The sequence below is a fragment of the Tauraco erythrolophus genome, chromosome 9 (assembly GCF_009769465.1).
Source record: "Tauraco erythrolophus isolate bTauEry1 chromosome 9, bTauEry1.pri, whole genome shotgun sequence".
Taxonomy (NCBI): Eukaryota; Metazoa; Chordata; class Aves; order Musophagiformes; family Musophagidae; genus Tauraco; species Tauraco erythrolophus.
This window is the reverse complement of record NC_141473.1, coordinates 6250744-6268566: the sequence shown is the minus strand read 5'-3', so window position 1 is coordinate 6268566 and position 17823 is coordinate 6250744. Positions and strand designations below refer to the sequence as shown.

General features: G+C 37.9%; 1 protein-coding gene across 1 annotated transcript in view; it reads left to right on the top strand.

Annotated features, from left to right (window-relative positions):
* The window catches only part of PLPP4 (phospholipid phosphatase 4), a 62378-nt gene extending 47205 nt beyond the window's left edge, over nucleotides 1–15173 (top strand). The window contains exons 6-7 of the mRNA XM_086616574.1: nucleotides 9218–9388; nucleotides 14971–15173. Of these exons, the coding sequence (XP_086472700.1) occupies nucleotides 9218–9388; nucleotides 14971–15173 (374 nt within the window). The remainder of the gene's footprint in view (nucleotides 1–9217; nucleotides 9389–14970) is intronic.
* Nucleotides 15174–17823: the final 2650 nt, after the last annotated feature.

Genomic DNA, 17823 nt, shown 5'->3' with positions numbered 1-17823 from the left:
GTTTTCCAGCTCTATTAAAAAAATCACCTCCTGCAAGTTTGTTTGAGGTTCAGATTATGTATATGTCTCAAGCATACCTCCAAAAGATTTTCTGTTTTTCCTCAATTAAAAAAAAAAAAGTGGATTTTTAATACATCTGTCAGCGTAAAACAATGGGTCCTGATTGGTGTTTTTCCTACCTAGGGAACATGTTCTGTACATTGTCTTTTACACTGTAGCCTTTAACACAATAACATTTATTAATTTTTGATGATAGTGTATTGTAATACATTTTGTCCTTTTCTAGGCATGATTAAAGAGATTAATTCCAGATTAATTTGGGAGATTAATCTGTGTATTCCAGAACAGACAGCAACTTTATTTTTTGCTATCTTCAGAGGATCTAGACTGAATTGGAAATGAAGATATCCACTACCCACTCCCTAATTATCTCAAGAAAATTATTTAAAAATTTCTCTCAAGAGCGTTGTAAATATTTACAAGTTTGAAGTCCAACATTTACTTCAGTATAATGTAGCTGTGCAGCCACTTTGCTGCTTAAAGTTTGGTTGAAGGTGGCTTCACATCACTTGCCTTTTTCCCCCTCCAAACTCTTCTTCTTTACATAAAACCCCCAATGGTAAGTTCCTCTTGCAAATGGTGGATAGATCAGGCTTCATCACTTTGCAGTGTAGAAGGAATAAATAACATTTTCCTATTCCTGCTGGGTCTCACAGCATGAAAAGCAAAGCAGAGATCTTTATAACCCTTACTCTTCTGGCTGTGCATAGTTTTGGGGGTTCTCTAGTTTCTTTTTGAAGTATTTAAGGGGATTATTTGCAGGCAGTACTAACACTGGTGTAATCCAGCAAACTCCTTGACACTGCCTACCATGCTGCGTTGTGGGCTTGACAGAAGCATTCCGATCCTCCACTGTGAAAAGTTTCTGTCCATCAAGGTGCTCTTCAACATGTCCTTTAACTGTATTTTACATGCTAATCTTGTGCCAATTTGCTTCAACCAAATTTTAAATTAAATGCGCATCCCTGAAAGATGGATATAAATATTTGGCATAGTGAATGGGAGACCAAGTAGCTGAGCAGGATATGATCCATTATCAAGGATAGTACTGATGGCATATGTATGGTAAAGCAGGAAGCAAGAAGTTACCCTGATCCAATGTGTGGGACTTGGTATATTCAAATGTTGAACTGGAAAGAAAAAATTGCTCTTGACAGGGATTATTTGTAGTTAGATACCTCATAAATCTCCCAGTGACAGTAATTTGTATTAGAGTTGGAGAGCTGATGATCTAAATCTTGTGGCTAGATACTGTATTTATACTAAGATCTAGCAGAAAGAGAAATTTATTCTCTGTTTATTGATAATTGATAGGGTAGTAGTTGTTTAATTAATAGTGAACTGTTTGAATTAAAAAAAAAACCACTCAAGAAGCTAGAGGTATAGTATCAGGACTGTATTTCATAAAGGGGTGCACAACTGATGTAACAAAAACAATTCAGTCAAGACTTGGTATTCCTGATGCCTGTAAGGAGAAGAGCGCACAAGCCAGAGACCGCACTATAACAGCACCATCATGGTTATGTTCAAGGACCAGTTGCATCCTGGTGTCATTCTGTCCTAGGTTTAAATCTGATTAGTTGGGCCTAATTTCACCATGTGTAATTGAGAAGCATGGAGATCTTGGCAGCGAGTAAAGAGTAACAAACGTTCCTTGCAGAGAAAGATGTCTTTCTAGTCTGATACGGTTGCATGACTAGGGCTGAGTTTACAAGTCAGTCTTTTGTAGCTTGTGTTAATGCTAAGGCTGCTTTGGTTAGTGCATGGGTGTTGACCCTTTCTTTTCAAAATAATTGCAGAGTCTGAAGCCCTTTTAGGCTTGTCTTGACTGTGTTCTCAGAGAAAGGACTTTTTTTCAAGGTTGCTGTCAACAGAAATGGAAAAGCAGGCTATGGAACAGGTTCACTTTTAGGACTTTTTGTAAACGGCATCATTAGCTGAACAAATCAGAACTTAGTTCTCATTTTTTGGTAGCAGTGAGATGCACCCTGAGACCACTTTCAATATTTCAGGGGTAATGAGGTATCTTGAAAGGTGTATGAAAATAAAATATGTCAGAAAAAACCAAAACAAAACAAAAAAAAGATTCACAAGAATTCACTATGACAGTCCTGCAAAAACAACTTAATGACTAATATTCTAGTTACTTGCTTTTCAGATAATGTAGGTCTATTTTTGTTCTAACATATCCCTCTCTCCAATATCTCCTTTTGTTTCCCAAGTCCCTGCATACATTTGTATTTTGTGATGTGCTTTTCATGTTGCTTCTGCTGAACTGTCTGTCTTTGTGAAAAGAAAGTAATAAAGCTAAGCCAAAGGGAAGGTGATTGACTGTCCCACTTGGAAAAAAAATAAAATATTTTGCCTGGGATAATAAGCTCAAAACGTTCTCTGGGAATTGTACTTCTATAAAATCCTCTTTGAATTGAATTTCAGCATTAAAATTTATGCAGCCACTTGGTATCATACTTTTTCCTTCAGGAAAGATAAATATTTCAGTCTTTGAACAGTGTGAAACTGAAAACGTTCACCAGTAGCCCTAGCTAAAATTGCAGCAGGCTGCTGTGCAATTCCAGTGATGAATAGTACGTGTTTGCATTTGGAAAATACACAGTAATCACTGCAAGTATAAAGCATTACAGACAATGAGATGGATCATTTTCTCTGATTGTTACATAGACTGTTTGAGTGGCTGTTTTGCAGTTTCAAAATTTGTTGCCACTTAAATTTAAGTTGAGGATTTTTTCTTCAGCTCAAAAACTTCTTAGCGTGAAGAAGACGTATTGCGTGCTGAGCAAAGCATCCATTCAAACTTGAGAAGCTGAAGTTCCTCATGGAGTAGTTTAATTTGCAGGAAACACCCACAAAAGCAATTATATTTTGAATTAATAATTTATTTGGGGTGCTGTAGATCAGATTCTTGTTCACAGTTTCTCACTTTATGCATTTCACTTGGTAATTGGATTGGTTTTCAAACTCACCTAGATCCCCTGTCTGGAGAGAATCAGATGTCCGGATGGGGTCTGCAGTCTCTCCAGATGCTATCATCATCTTTATTTCTTATGTTAACTTTTTTTTTTAAAGAAGGTAATAGAAGCAAACTGAGAAATTTGGTCTAATGTAATTTTATTTATTCCATAATGATAATGCCCAAGACGAAGCTGGTTTTTGACATGTTTCAAGTACCATTATGGTTTAGTTTTAAAACGTGCCTTCCCATAGCAGTTCTAGATACCCCAACCATACAAAACAAGGTGAAATGCACACTCTTAAGTTGGTCATTCCTAACCATTAGTATGTAAAGGTCAAAACAACACTTTCTTGCCTTCACACAGAAGTCTACAGCCATGCAGTCAGTTCTGAAAACCTATTCAGTTGGGTTTTTTTGACTCTTCCATTTTTTAATGCTCTACTGGTTGCTCATTCATCTGCCAGGCTTGGACCTGGTTCCTTTACAGAGTGCCATTATCTCCTCCAAGGTTTTCCATGGTGACAAGGTTCTTCACTGTTTGATCCAGTTGCAGAATGAGGACCCCCAGTTGCAGATCACGTGCCCCCATGAACGCCTGGGGCAGAAGGCATGCTAGTTTTTGTTTTGTGGTTGTTTTTTTTTTCTATGAAGTGTTTTGCTTGTGTCATTGCTGTAACAGGAAACAAACATACTCAGATACCTCCTGTTGCTTCTACCTCAATAGGTGCTTGTAACAGAGTTTTTGCATCATTTCTGCATTTACTTGATATTGTGAAGCGGGAGCAGCACTTTTCTAGGAAGGCTGTTGGAGAGCCTTACTGATTTTTCGCCTAGGTAGCAGTGTTTATGTTTATCTTCCTATTGTAAGTGTTTTACTGAATCAGATCCTCAGAGTAAGACGGCCCATGATGGTTTACAATTTGACTGTGATTTTGTCAGTAAGAACTTCACCAGGTGGTTGATGTTACAAGTCCTCTAGCATCTGAGATAATTCCCCTCCTCTATCTTCAGATTATTTCTCTGAAAATGATACTTTTTCCAAACTCACATTCTGGTACTAACTGGATCCCACTTAATGGTGTGATATATATAGAAGGTCAGATGAAAGGATGAGCTGGTCCCTTCTGGCTGCCCACTCTGTGAACTTTTGAACAGTCCTTATTCAGCAATATCAAAATAATCAGTGTTATCTCAGAGGAAAACCTCGGTACACTTTGTGAACTGGATTGGCTTAAAATGATGACTTCAAGTTGATCAATCCCATGTGTAACTGGTATTCAGAAGTCTCGCTCTGAGAATGGGAATAGAGAGTTCATTTGGATGAGCAGAGAGAGACAACGTGCTTGCATTCTGCTGCTCTGCTGGCTTGAATTGTACGACAGGACTTGCAGTACAGTCTCTGAATGGTTTATAGCCATGTTGCAAACAAAAGCAGTTAGACACCTTTGACTGGCAGGTCTACGTAACCAGTGGGTCTATGTTATGAAAAAGCAAACCAGCTAGAACAAGTGTGAGAAGGAATGCAAATTGATTTAATTTTTCATAAACTCATGTTTGTTTATAAATGAGAGACTATCTGGGTACCGTTAATGTTATCTGGAGAGTGCATATGCATTATTAAAGATTCTTTCTAGGTAATAGTTTGAAATAAAACCATATAAATTGGGCAAAAACATAATGCGTGTGAAGTCCAGTGATTCCTTTAAAGAAACTCAAAACGTGAGTAACATGCACTGTGAATCTCAGCTCCCTTCAGAATCTGTTCAGAAAGGTACAAAGACTTGCAAATCCAGGTGTTTAAATAGCCCCATTGGCCCTAAGCCAATTATCTGATGCTATCAGCAGATCCAGGAAATGGAAGTAAACAATAAGGGGACAAATCAAATATCGCTAAATGTGTTTTCCTCTCATTTCAAGTCTTTTTTTCCCCCTTTAATTTAGCTCGTAGCACCTATTCGTGTAAGACTTAGAATTTCTCTTTCATTCCAAAATTCCCTTCATCTCCATTAATTTCTTACAAAACCATAGCTGCCTTACTTAAATGGGAACAGTTCAGTAACAACTTTTAGAAGGCAGAGGGAGGACAGTGAGGCAGCACAAGCCTGTAGCTAGGGCACAGACCCTGCCTCTCCAGGAGCCAGGTTTCATCCCTGACTGAGCAAAATCCCTTCCGCTGTCTGCACTTCCACCTTGCTCCCTTTGCCTTTGTATCCTTAGTCGTTAAGCTTTGTGGGACAGTGTCCTCTCCGTGTGTTTGCAGAGCACTTGGAATAATGGTAACCGTGTCTCAGCTGAGACTCCTCAGAGCTGCTACAATGCAAATATTCCATTTTCTGTCTTGCAATACATTCACAAAATCTATGGTGTTTTATCAATAAACACTGTTTATTGACAATATAAATTTTCATTTATTAATTATCAATTATTTATTGAAAAATTGTTCATTGACAATATCTCGGTAACTGTTTATTGACAATATAAATATCGACAGTTGTCAATATTTGTGTTTGGAATTTGCATCAACATCTGCCTTGAGTTAACATTGTTTCAAACTAACAGACTGATTTTCTTATTTTCATTCATGTCGATGTCTCTGAAGAGGGCTGGTTGGTATTTTACGTTGCTCTTGCCCTCTTTATATGAACAGAGTATTTATTTCTTATGGTCTGGGAAGAAACCAACTTAGCAGGAATATTTGTGTAGATGAGGAGCGTTGCTTTGCTGATTCTTTGGAATCTGTCTTTTTGTGCAGAATAGTAACTTTTATTGTAACATTATGCAGTATGTAATATATTAGGGCATTTTCTTTGTGATACAGTGAGCTATTGACTCTAGCTGGTGCAGAAAAGAATTTGCTCAAATATATTCTTCTGATTGACCAATTCTTCAGTGTAAATATGACCTATAGTCCCAGGTTTCTGGAAGAGTGAATTGTTTTTCTTGATCTTATTGACTGACAACATCTTCAAAATACAGCCATCAAGCAAAGTTGCCTACACGAAGGAGTGCACAGCAATCGAGTTGCCTTGGAATATATAGTTACCTTTTTAATGGATACTCCCACATCCCAGAGCGTTTAGCTGTTAATTCCTTTTTCTTTGCTGCTGACTCTGCACACCCTGGGACTATTGGGTCAAGCAGCTCTTTCTGGATGTGCACGCTCCAGGGTAAGGGAAGTCAATCTTACAATATTGCAATGTAAAGCTGCTCTGCAGAATATTGGTTTCATAGCCACAAGCTAGGGCATCATTATTATATTACTTTTCCATCTTTTTATTTTTTCTTATTACTTTTCTTCCTGACCTTTAGTTTAGAGGAACACATCAACCATCTAAGGCAAAATCTGCCTTTGTGTCTAGTGCAAGTACAGATCCTGCTGAACTTCCACATTCATTCATGAGCACCTCCTTCTGGAAATGTGGCAGATCCCAAAAAAAACCAAATTCTGAGGAAATAATTTTTTAAAAACATCACGAGGTTTGCTCTAAAGCCTGTTTAACTAAATCTGCTGCTGCTGTCCACCACATATTTGAATTTCCTGACAAATGATAGTTATTCTGAATACAAGTCTGTGTGAACTGAACACCTACACTTCAGTTTGGGTGATATTTCTTTAAGCCCTCTAAATTGCTAGCCATTGTAGACTACCTGAAAATAAAGTCACAAAATGCTTGATACTTCTGCCTGGAAATGCTGTCTTTAGATTTCAGTTCATCTTCTTCTAAAGATCTACAAAATAATAACCTGAGATGAAAAGTGGAAATATGAAAATAAAACTAATTTTTGAGAGGAAGTATTTGAAAGTATTCATTCCAAGATTGAACTTGATATTGGATATCCAAGACAGATTTAGTTTTGCTCACTCCATTTACTCAACTGGAAGATGGAATGATGCAGGTGAGTCCTGTCCTTGCAGTCTCAGGTGAGTTTATATGTTTTTCTAGTTTCAAAGGTCAGAATGGACAGCTCTATGTCTGCTCACACAGATGCGAGTGTGTGTTGTTAGCCATCAAAAAGCCCTCCCTATGAAGAGCTGCAGATCTTTGATACAAAAGACAATGCCACAAAAATTATCTAGTGCAACAGGAGGAACACGAAAGAGGACCGTGTTGTCTTTTATCATATTCTGGTGGCTAACTGAGCAAACATCAGAGGCACAAGAGAAAATCCCACATGAAAGTAGAAGAAATGTTTATTTTGAAGTGTGTCAGTCTACACTGGGTACTAAGAGTTGGAGAGGATATTTGAAAAGTGTAGGGGAGTATTCAAATTTTCTCAGATATGTTGTCAAGATCATAGATTGATATTTTTTCCATGGTGGCTATAGCCTGGCTGTGTGTCCCACAGGCTGTTTCTGTGTAAGACGTGCTACCCTTAGGAAGATACATTCATTTCAAGAACACCATGACATAGAAATGATTTCTTCCTGTCCAATAGATAGTCTGAAAGACAAAGCAAGTTTACATGACTCTCAAAGATCTGTACACAAGAAGGTAATTGAGTCTGCAAGAAATCTTTTATCTATTGAGGATTGTTTGTCATGTTTTAAAGTTTGTCTCCCACTGTCTTCTCACAAGTACAGCATTAGTACTGGTTGAAAAAGCTTCTAGGAAGCAATATATTTGAGGTAGTGGTTTGATGGCTAATCAGCATCTGTCTTGCTCTACCACATCCAGCCTAAAGAAGTGATTTATTTTTGTGATTGAAGATTAAATGCAAATCTTCGGTAATCGCATCCAGACAGTTGTGTAGTATAAACTTATGAAACAACTCCATCGTACTGTCAGCTAAAATTGACCATCCCATAGATTTATCAGCAGAACACGAAGTTTCTTTATCACATCTAGCGTTTGGGAACATGATGAGAAGGGCATTTGAAAAGTCGTAGCAGGAGGTTAGAAAAAAGATGTATGTCTGACCCAGCACTGATGGTGATTTTGCCATTAAATTCACTGATAGCAGAATTACAACAGAATTTTGTATTATGAATTTGACCTATTACCTCTTATACAGGTGCTTAGATGTCACAAAGATAAAAAGTATAAAGGTAGTCAGGAAAAGGATTTAAAATGTTTGGATATATATTTATAGTTTTGCTATCTGTACTTTACACGCTTGTATTCTATTTTGATCTCTGCAGTCAGGAGCAAAATTAAGTATGGCATTTGTGGAGAAAATAGAAGATGTGTTTCACAGAGCTACCTGTTCAGTGGCAGCATTAATTTTTCCTACAGAAAAAAAAAAGTTTAAATGCTTTAAAAAAAAAGTTAAAAATACCTATTCAAAAAAATATAAATCCATCTAGCATCTTTCTGGAAGGCGGACAGCTGCAAGAGGAAAGAAGTTCAGTACAGAAACCTGGTGCCCGAGTTCTGTCGTCACTGCCAGTGAAGCATGTCCTATAGAAACAGGTTAATGGAACCTAAAAATCTCATTTAAATGCAATTAAATTGCAGTGCAAACTGACTGAATCCCTTTCTGCTTTGAACCTTAACTTATTAGAATAGGTCTAAAATCAAGAAGGACGTGCTGAAGGTTAAGCATGAAAAAGCTTTTGTGACTCAAAGTTAAAAATTTGCCTAAATGTTTGATTTAATATCCAAATAAAATCACGGATTCTTTCCACAGCTGATGTCTCCCTTGGAGGAAAAAGGTAAATTGCTAAAGGAAAAAAAAAAAAAAAAAGAATTGCTATTGGATAGATGAATGTCTAGAGGTAGCAAAGTATTTGCAGACATGTCAAATTATATGAAAGCTGAATATCTATGAGAAGGAAGTTGATTTACTTTGCAGTGTCTACTTGCCTGAATGCTTGCATTGCTGCATAGATAACAGCACTGCTGTGGAGAGCATACCTACACCATGGATCTTGTGGGAGACTACATTTTCCCATTCAGACCCTAAAGAACTGGGTTTTTTTAAAGTTTGTTGGAAAAAGAGAGAAAACAAAAAACCTCTCTACCTAGGAAATTTGCTTCATCCCTTTAAAATACTAAGTTTTAACATCCTTTACATGGTTACATGGGAATCAGCATTCAAATTGTGAAACTGCCTCAGTTTTTTGCAGATGGGTCTTCTCAACTGTGTAGTAGAACGATCCTGCTGTCAGATCATAAAGGATCTTAAGGGATAATATTGTACAGTATTAATGACAAAATACTGTAATTATGTATTTTTCTTTATCAGTTGCATTTTCAGGCCTTGGCTTTACCACCTTCTACTTAGCTGGAAAGTTACACTGCTTCACGGAAAATGGCCGGGGGAAGAGCTGGCGGCTCTGTGCAGCAATTCTCCCACTCTACTGTGCCATGATGATTGCCCTGTCACGTATGTGTGATTACAAACATCACTGGCAAGGTGAGCCATGGAGATACCTTTTTTCTTTTTTTTTTTTTTTTTTTTGTTAGCCTTATGTTTCTTTGATGTTTTTTTCTCATTGGAATTACAACATGATAGTATGCTACAGATTTTCTGCCTCTATATATTTATATACACAATGTGCATCATCATACTATAGAGAAATCTACATGAGTATTTTTTTTTACATCATCATTTTTTACAAATGTACATTAGTGCTGTAGCTGACTTGGATAGATCCAGAGGTAGGCTGGATCTGGCCCATCAGAGTAGCTCTGTTGTATGACCTAGTCCTTGCCTACTGCTTTTCCACATACTTGCTAGGTACCTGTTGGGTACATGAGTGATTGCTAATATGTGTTTGTGTGTGCATTAGACTAGGGTGATGCATTTGTATGCAGCTAGTCATTGCAAAGATGCACTCAGTCATTTGTCTGCATTCTGGTCATTTGATGCACATGATGTAAAACACTGGTTTTCATTCAAATCAAAGTATATTGGGCATGAGATGGGTTCATTGCCCCTCCTTGAGAAGTATAGAAGTGTTGCATACCAAGCTACATAGCACAGGTTGTAACAGATTCTGCCTGCACTTGCAAAAAAAACTTGCTGCAAAATTTGATGTTTTCTGTTCTCTTTTTTTTGGCCAAGATTGTCATTGCTCCCATGGTGTCAATTCCACACTTTCCATAGTCAGGTCCTACTTAAGGAAGAGAAATATTTCATCTTCTTGTTACATCCTATTAAAAATGATTTTCCATAGCTTTGGGCTGCACATATTTCAAGGCTGATGTTGTGTTACACTGACTAGATGTGAGCGTGATGGATTAAGTATGGTACCATGCATGCGATACCGATGAATATTCATTGATTTTTAACTGCAAACAAACTCTGCATGTATTCACTATGGATGAGTAGATCATTGAAGCAGCATGCAGTGTCTTTCTTGATTGGAAAGTACATCCACAAAGCTAAAGAAACATTCCACACAATCTTAAATCTTGCCTTTGTGAGGGAATGACAGTTACTGGCAGAATGGGAGATGGCTCGTTAGACTCTAACAGCAGCATTTGATACATGGATGAGTTGCATAAGATGTCTGCTCTTGGATGAACCTGCATCCTTAAAAGTCTCTGTATAATGAACAGCAGGGGAATTCTTAAGTGAAGCATTGACAGTCTGAAGGATGCTGAATCCTAATCTCTTTTTCATTTACTTCTCGTTGTTTGTAGTGGAAACTTTGGATCCTCATATGTGAGCATTCTCATGTAAATGAGGCATTGTTATAATACAGTGTAACTAGAGCAGATACCTTTCAGGAGGCTTCTTAGTGAGGTTGAAATAACTAGCACTGACCTTCATCGCTTCAGGGCTATGACGCAGCATCCTCTCTTCCCTCACAGTAGGCATGTCTGGAGCCCAGCACCAGTCAGACCAGCTGCATCTGTCAGAGGAAAACTGTTGTCTCACAGTTCTTTAAAATTCAAGTGTGAGATGCACCTGATATAGAAGGCTGTGCTATTTATTAATTACACACTTATATTACTAAGTTACAATTCCATGACTTCATTCTGTTAAGTTAGGATTATATCATGCCTTACCCTCCCACATTGAGTCTTTCAGACATGGACCTGGTGGAGGGTCTGGTGCGTTGTCCACATGGCTTCCCTTCAGCATCCACAGGTCAACTGACTCTACTGTCTGTCAGCATCTACACTTTCACTGTCAGAAAATTCTACCATCTACTATTTCTTCTACTATTTCTTTTGCCATTTCTTGATCCTCTTTTTCAGTGCCTTTGTACCTGCCTTTCTTCACTGGTGTCCTACTAAGTAAACCAGCCTGTAATTACTTTTTCCCCGATTTGTCTCCATATTCCTATCAGAAATACTTAGCATTTCTGATTCTGTTATGGAGATCATCTTGGTGTTACGTGGTACTACTGGTATAGAACTGCTGGCCTTGCAAATTATACTCCTCTCAAGGTCCTGAGTGCTCTTTTCAGTTATCTGGTTCATACTGGTTACATATTGTTTATGTATTTTTCTAAGACATACCATTCTGTTGCTTCCTCTGCATAGTTTCAATTAAGCACAGCATATCTCTGTCCACTGAGCACTTTCTTATCTCATAAAGCAGTCAGCATACCAGAGCAAGACTCATCCATGCTTTTTCTTGTTCCGTTTTTTGTGTTTGTGCAGCATCTTCTCCCATAGCTGCCTAATCACTAACCATTAGCTTTGACGTGTTCTTTAGGAGTCTCCTGGTTTCCTGCAGACACCTTATCTTGTTACAGGGCTTGTTACTCTTCTCTGCTGACCTACACTGGGAGTTGGAGAGAGCCTCCAGCACAAAGCTGTTGCATGTGAGGCACGTGCCTCACCAGGCTGACGGTGGATATGCATCTCATGCTCAATGTGTGACCCTTGACTGGTCCGAACTCTCTGTTACAGAGAGGAAGAGGAGTGTGAGTGGATGTGAATGGGAGTGTGCAGGTCTACGCTCTGGTTTTGAGTGCGTGTTTGCAGTTTGTGCTACCTCTTGCCAAGAGTAAGAATTATTTATGTATTGTAACATGTGCTATGAGGCAGATTATTATGGTGTGTTTTATATATGATAGAAGAAAACTACACCCAAGGGGTTGTGGCAGTGTCCATCACAGCTGCTCCTATTTTTGTCTTTGAAATTTAAGGAGATGGAGCTGAAAAGCTGAAAACTCAACTCTTCCCATGCTAAGAACAGTGCTGGCAGACAATATCCTGTAGTTTCACCTGAAAGAACTGCATTCTCAAGAGAGAGACTAGTTCAGTCTGTAATACACAGCACAGAAGGAAGCTCAGGCCTCGTCTTTTATGCTCAGCAGAGTCAACAGATTGTGTTAAATGACTTATGGTGGCTTTGTGATAGGGTCTTAACTGTACTGTGGGGAATGAACAATGACCATCAGTATAACGTCCAAGACTTAGCATGCTGTAAGTGAAAGATAGAGCGGCATATCCTTACATTAAAAAGCCCTTGAATGGGCTCAGAGCATTAATATTATAAGTACTTTATGAGCTCCCTTCAGTTTGGCTGGAGAATGTAGTGTTCAAGATCTTAGTGTTCATAGTGGTGAATATTAGGATATTTCATTATTAATCATAGAATCTATTGTTTGCTTTTTAAGTCCCTAGATTTCTGTACAGGCTTATAACTGAAAATTTTATTTTACTCGTGAAATAATTGGAAATTTTGTATGGAAAAAAGTAAAGATAAATAGTGAGACTTAAAGAATATTTTTTTTCCTTTATGGGCAAAGAAAAAAAAAAGAAAAAGAAGCTGTGGTACCATGAGATCAAACAAAACAGAATTGTCTTCAAAAACAGGAGTCAAAATAACTGCCTGTGTGTTTGCTCAGTGCCCCCAGTCTACGTTAGTAAGTTAGAAATCTTTGGCATAAATAATGTAGTAAATTTATATTACTGTGGTGTCCAAACTGAGGCCCAGAGTTGCATAATTTACGTGTAAATGTTTTGAAAAAAAAAATCTAGCTGAGTATTCAGCAAGTCTTGTAATACTTGGGGAACTTATAGAGGACTGGCAGAAATCTGGTGTTTCTCCATAATTAAAAATGGTAATCACAGGCTTGACCTCATCGTTAAGCCAAATAAAAAAGCAGCTGGAACCGGATTCAATCAACCACAGTTGAAGGAGGGTAATCTGAGAATTGCCAGACAGGCATCTTCTATAAACCAGCACAGGTTTATAGAAGATGAATCTTGTCACAATAACTAAATTTTTTCCAAGTTGATTGATGCTGTTGTAGTATACTGTAGTGAACATTCTTGACCTTGGTACCTTTTGTACCATGATAGTTTGATAGGCACAGATGGAATGGTACAGAATCAGTCAGCTTGTGGTATGCGTAGGATAAGCTTCTGTCTCTGTGTATACACAATCAGCTTTTAAAATCTTCCTCATGTCTCTGTTTTGTTTGTCTGTGATAGATTTGTTACGTCCTTTTGCGTGTGGGAAGAGAACACAGGATGAGAAGAGATCTCCTAGGTCATTCAGCCTTGTCCTCTTCCCCAACAGACCACTGTGACTCATAAAATGTCTTAAATTTATCTATCCCAACCTTAAATTTCTCAGGTTTTCTTGCCCTAGCTATTCCTGTTAAAAGGCTCTTCTGAATCTCACACCTCTGATGATTATTAGCCATTTGTTACTCAACTATTAGCCATTTGTTCCTCGCTGAAATTAGAATCACGTGTGCTCTGTCATAATATATCCTAGACCGACAAACTAAGGCATTTAATCTGTATTTGTGTTAGACAAAAGTAATTTGTATTGATTTACCCTTCTTTGTCATTAAACTCAGTGATTCGCTATTTTTATTACGCTGTGATTTCTTTGTAACTGAAAGTAAAATCCAGAAACAGGTATGCACAGACGATACAGCGCTTAGTAAGCCTTGTTAAAATAAAACGTGGTGTCGTGTTCTAGCCAGTGCCTTTTGCCTCAGTTTCTTTATTGTTTGTGTTCAAATCTGAGGCTTTCCAAGTATATTTTCTGTAAAGTTTTGCTCTTATTGCCTGAAAATCAAACAAGATCAGGCAAGTATATTAGCAAGAAGAACCTGACAACAGAATGAATCCTCTTACTCTTCAGGTGCTATGCAGTTCCCATGGAAAACTTAAAATTGCCCCGTGTGTGAGAGCTGCAAATATCTCATTCAATGGCCTTATTTTATTTTATCTTGTCTTACTTTATCTTCTGGTAGGAATATGGAATAGTAAATAGCATCAAAGAAAGATATTGAAAAGGTGTTAAATCAGTTAACAGGCATACTTAGTCTTTGACCCTTCGGGTGCTTTTGGGAAGAATTCACCCAACTTGAAATTGTTCTTGACAGCTGTCTTTCGCAGGGGCCTTTCAGGAGCTGCAAGTGAAATGAATTGTTGTAGCTACAGTGGCCCACTTCCTGAAGGAAGATAATTTTCCATCGTATATCCTGCCTTGTCTCTGTCTGCACTGCACAATGCCTTCTGGAATACAAAATAAGTCAAAAGTAGATGTGGCATTTTAGCTGCCATCTTTCCTGGGGGTACTTAGGCAGAGACAAGGAGCAGACTGTAGTCAGCACAATGGCTTGAGGTGTACCTGTCAACAGGAAAGCTCTGGATGCTGTAAACAGAATAGTTCAGTGGTATTGCTCATAAATAGAAAAGCTGTTGGTGGCCAATGTAAATCATGACAAACTGGAAGAAGAAAAGTGGGTTGCCTACCCACCAAGGTTGGTCAACAGTGAGCTGGAACATCATGAATGTTTGATCCCCCGTGTTTCCCTTGTTCATCTCCTGAAACATAACCATCTGCATTTTGGGTATGCAGAATGTTGGAGATGTCCCCAACAAAATACAAATTTTATGTGTCCTACATGGTTGTGGTATTTGGCTTCAACTTCTTTATGAACATTTGAGGTTTGTGTTTTCTGTGTTAAACACTTCCAGGTCAACTAAAGGTCTTTTATTTACAGTTGTCACTATGGACTGACCTCTCCATGGTAACATGCTTCTGGTTTTGTTGCTTTTCTTACCTAGATGCTTTCGTTGGAGGGATCATTGGCCTCATTTTTGCTTATATTTGCTACAGACAACACTACCCTCCTTTGGGTAATACAGCTTGTCATAAATCTTACGTCAGCCTGCTAGATCAGAACTCTGTGAAGAAAGAAGAGAGACCTACAGCAGATAATAATGCTACTGGCCTGCCTCTAGAAGGAATAACTGAAGGTCCCGTATGACTTCAAGAAATGTGCAGAGTGAACTTTTAGCCTTCCCACATTTCCTCCAAACTGGTCTCTTAACATGGTGTTTGTTACTGTACATGTTTTTTTCTTTTGTTTCTTTCCTTTTTATAAAGAAAAATGAAATCTTTTATTTTTAATGCCATATCGTCATACTTTTAAAGTTAAATTTTCAGTTCATATTGACTTGCTGAATTATCTGTTTTCAGTCTACTGCAAACAGATAGATTACTTGAGGAAAGGGGAAAGAACATTAACAAAAACAATCCCACTTGGCAAATGGTTAAGAGAGTAATTTTAAGAAGGTGTGGTTGAGGATATAGTAGATCTGGAAACAGATTTTCTGAAGTACTGAGTATCTCCTAGAAAGTTCTGGTTGTCTTCAGCACTCATTGATTTTGATGGGTGGTGAGTACACACAGCACTTTTCATCAGATGTTCAGCATCTGTTGTGGCCAGCCTTTTCTTTATATAATTTGGTAAGCTAGGACATCATCCTTACGTTTATCTTGTTGCCTTCTAGCATAAAAATTTTTCCACGCACTGGTAGAACTTCCTATTAATTGTCAAGTTTTGACAAGGTCATTGTGAGCTACTGATCAAGCAGCTGAAACATAGGAATATTTAAGTGTTCGTAAGAGCCAAGCCTCGTGTATTAGTAGTTCCACAGGATGATCCTGACATTCAAGAAATTCCACACTGTTAAAATTATCAGCTTACAATGACATATGTGTTCATATGACGGATTAGAAACTTGGTGTTACATCATTAATGTTTTTTTGAGAGCTCTTGTAGTAATTACCATCAAAACAAAATGAAAGAGAAGAACAGCCACAGCATTCAACAAGCTGAAGTCTTTAAAACAAATTTAAAAAAATCCTGAAACTGACAAAAAAAACCCACAATGTTTTCTGTGAATCTCGGTGTGCCATGTTCATTCTGTGTAGTGACTCACTGCAGCATTGGTAATCTAAAGAAGTGCAAAGATTTTCATTTGTGACTTTGGGTGCACAACCATGAACACTTGTGGTGGTCTCCAGCACTGTAACATATCCAGAGGAAAGCTGGAGGAGTTTTCCACTAGACCACTTACACATTTTCAGCTCATCATGTTCTTGAGCGTGGTATTTGCTTGGTACCTGAAGGTTGGCTTGGTACCCGAATTGAAACTCACCTGAATCAAAACACTGTTGGTATGGAGAAGATTACTAAGTGTATGACTTTAGTTAATTTATTATTGGTAGGATCTTGTTTTGTTATGTATGCACTATGCAGTATACATCACATTCCTGTGAAATGATATACCTTTGGATGGCAGAAATGTCAGATTCCAGAATTCTTTCTCTTGGGTATCGTGTGAAAATGCCGGCAAATGTTCCAGACCACATCTTGGCAGTTGAACATTTCTTAGCCAGAGCTGCTGGTGAAAGCAATCAAGATAGCGTTGATCAACGACCATTATTACGGTGCTTTAGACTGGAGGAGACTGCTGCCATAGTTATAATTTATGTGTTCCTGTTGGAATATGTATTGGCCTTGTAGGCATTTTGCAATTCAAACAGCTCTATGTCTTTGTGTAAGGCTTGTCATTTACTTTTCTCAAAGGTAAGCTTTGTAGGTTTTTTGAGGAGAGCTACTTCCAGATTGGCAACACTTGAATTTTTATGGAAAACAAGTAAATTAGAATCCCTTTAAAAATAAATGTAATAATTGTGTACAAGAGGATGCAACCTTACTATGTGTAATCTTATATGATATTTGGAAATAACTATAAATAGGAAATGGCATTAAGGAACAGAATGTATCAGGCATGAACCCAGGAGGGTTCTGTAGAAATTAGGGCTGATCTACTTGTAAAACTGATAGCAGTTTGACTGCGTCGGTGACAGTTACCCAAATATAACTGTGGTTTCGCTGGTGTGTATATGTGCTAGTTCACAAAACTAGCATCAGCAAAGCAAAATCATTCCAGCATTGCAATTGCACTGGGTTTGACAGAACACTCCTCTAGCGTAATTGACATCCACACAGTTTAGTGGAGGTTTAATCTTTCTATAAAATTTTTAAACCATCCAACAGAATTCTGTAACAGGGATATCATTTTGTGTTGCTTCATAAGGGAGGATTAATGAATTTTTCTTTCAGCAGGAACCCTAGTCTTCCAGGTTATATGCAAATGTTAAAAAAAATCTTAAATCAAAATTAGAAGTTTAATACTGATGCATAGAGCATTTTGCATGTTTTTATATAGATCTGGCTTAGTCTCAAAAATGAGTGGAGCCTCCTAACTGTGCTGTACACATTCCCAGTATTTTAATGGCTTTTGATACAAACAAGCTATCTTCTTTGGGTTGGGAAAAGCTTAAACAGTCCTCAAATGAGTAGTGGCTGGTAAAAGATTGGAATATGAAGTGTAATGCAGCATAAATACTTACATTGCAAGAGTAATTAGTGAACTTTGCAAAGCCGTAAAGAATATCATATTTTAATGGGAATAATTAAATTGAAGGTCATAAAATAGACAATGTAAAAGCTTTGATTAAAATGTAATTAAAATTATGAAGGACTTAATGAAATGAAACTTGTGGAGGGATCTGTAGGCGCTGTAATTACCAGTGCAAAGTCAGTGTAGGGAAGGCATTCTTGT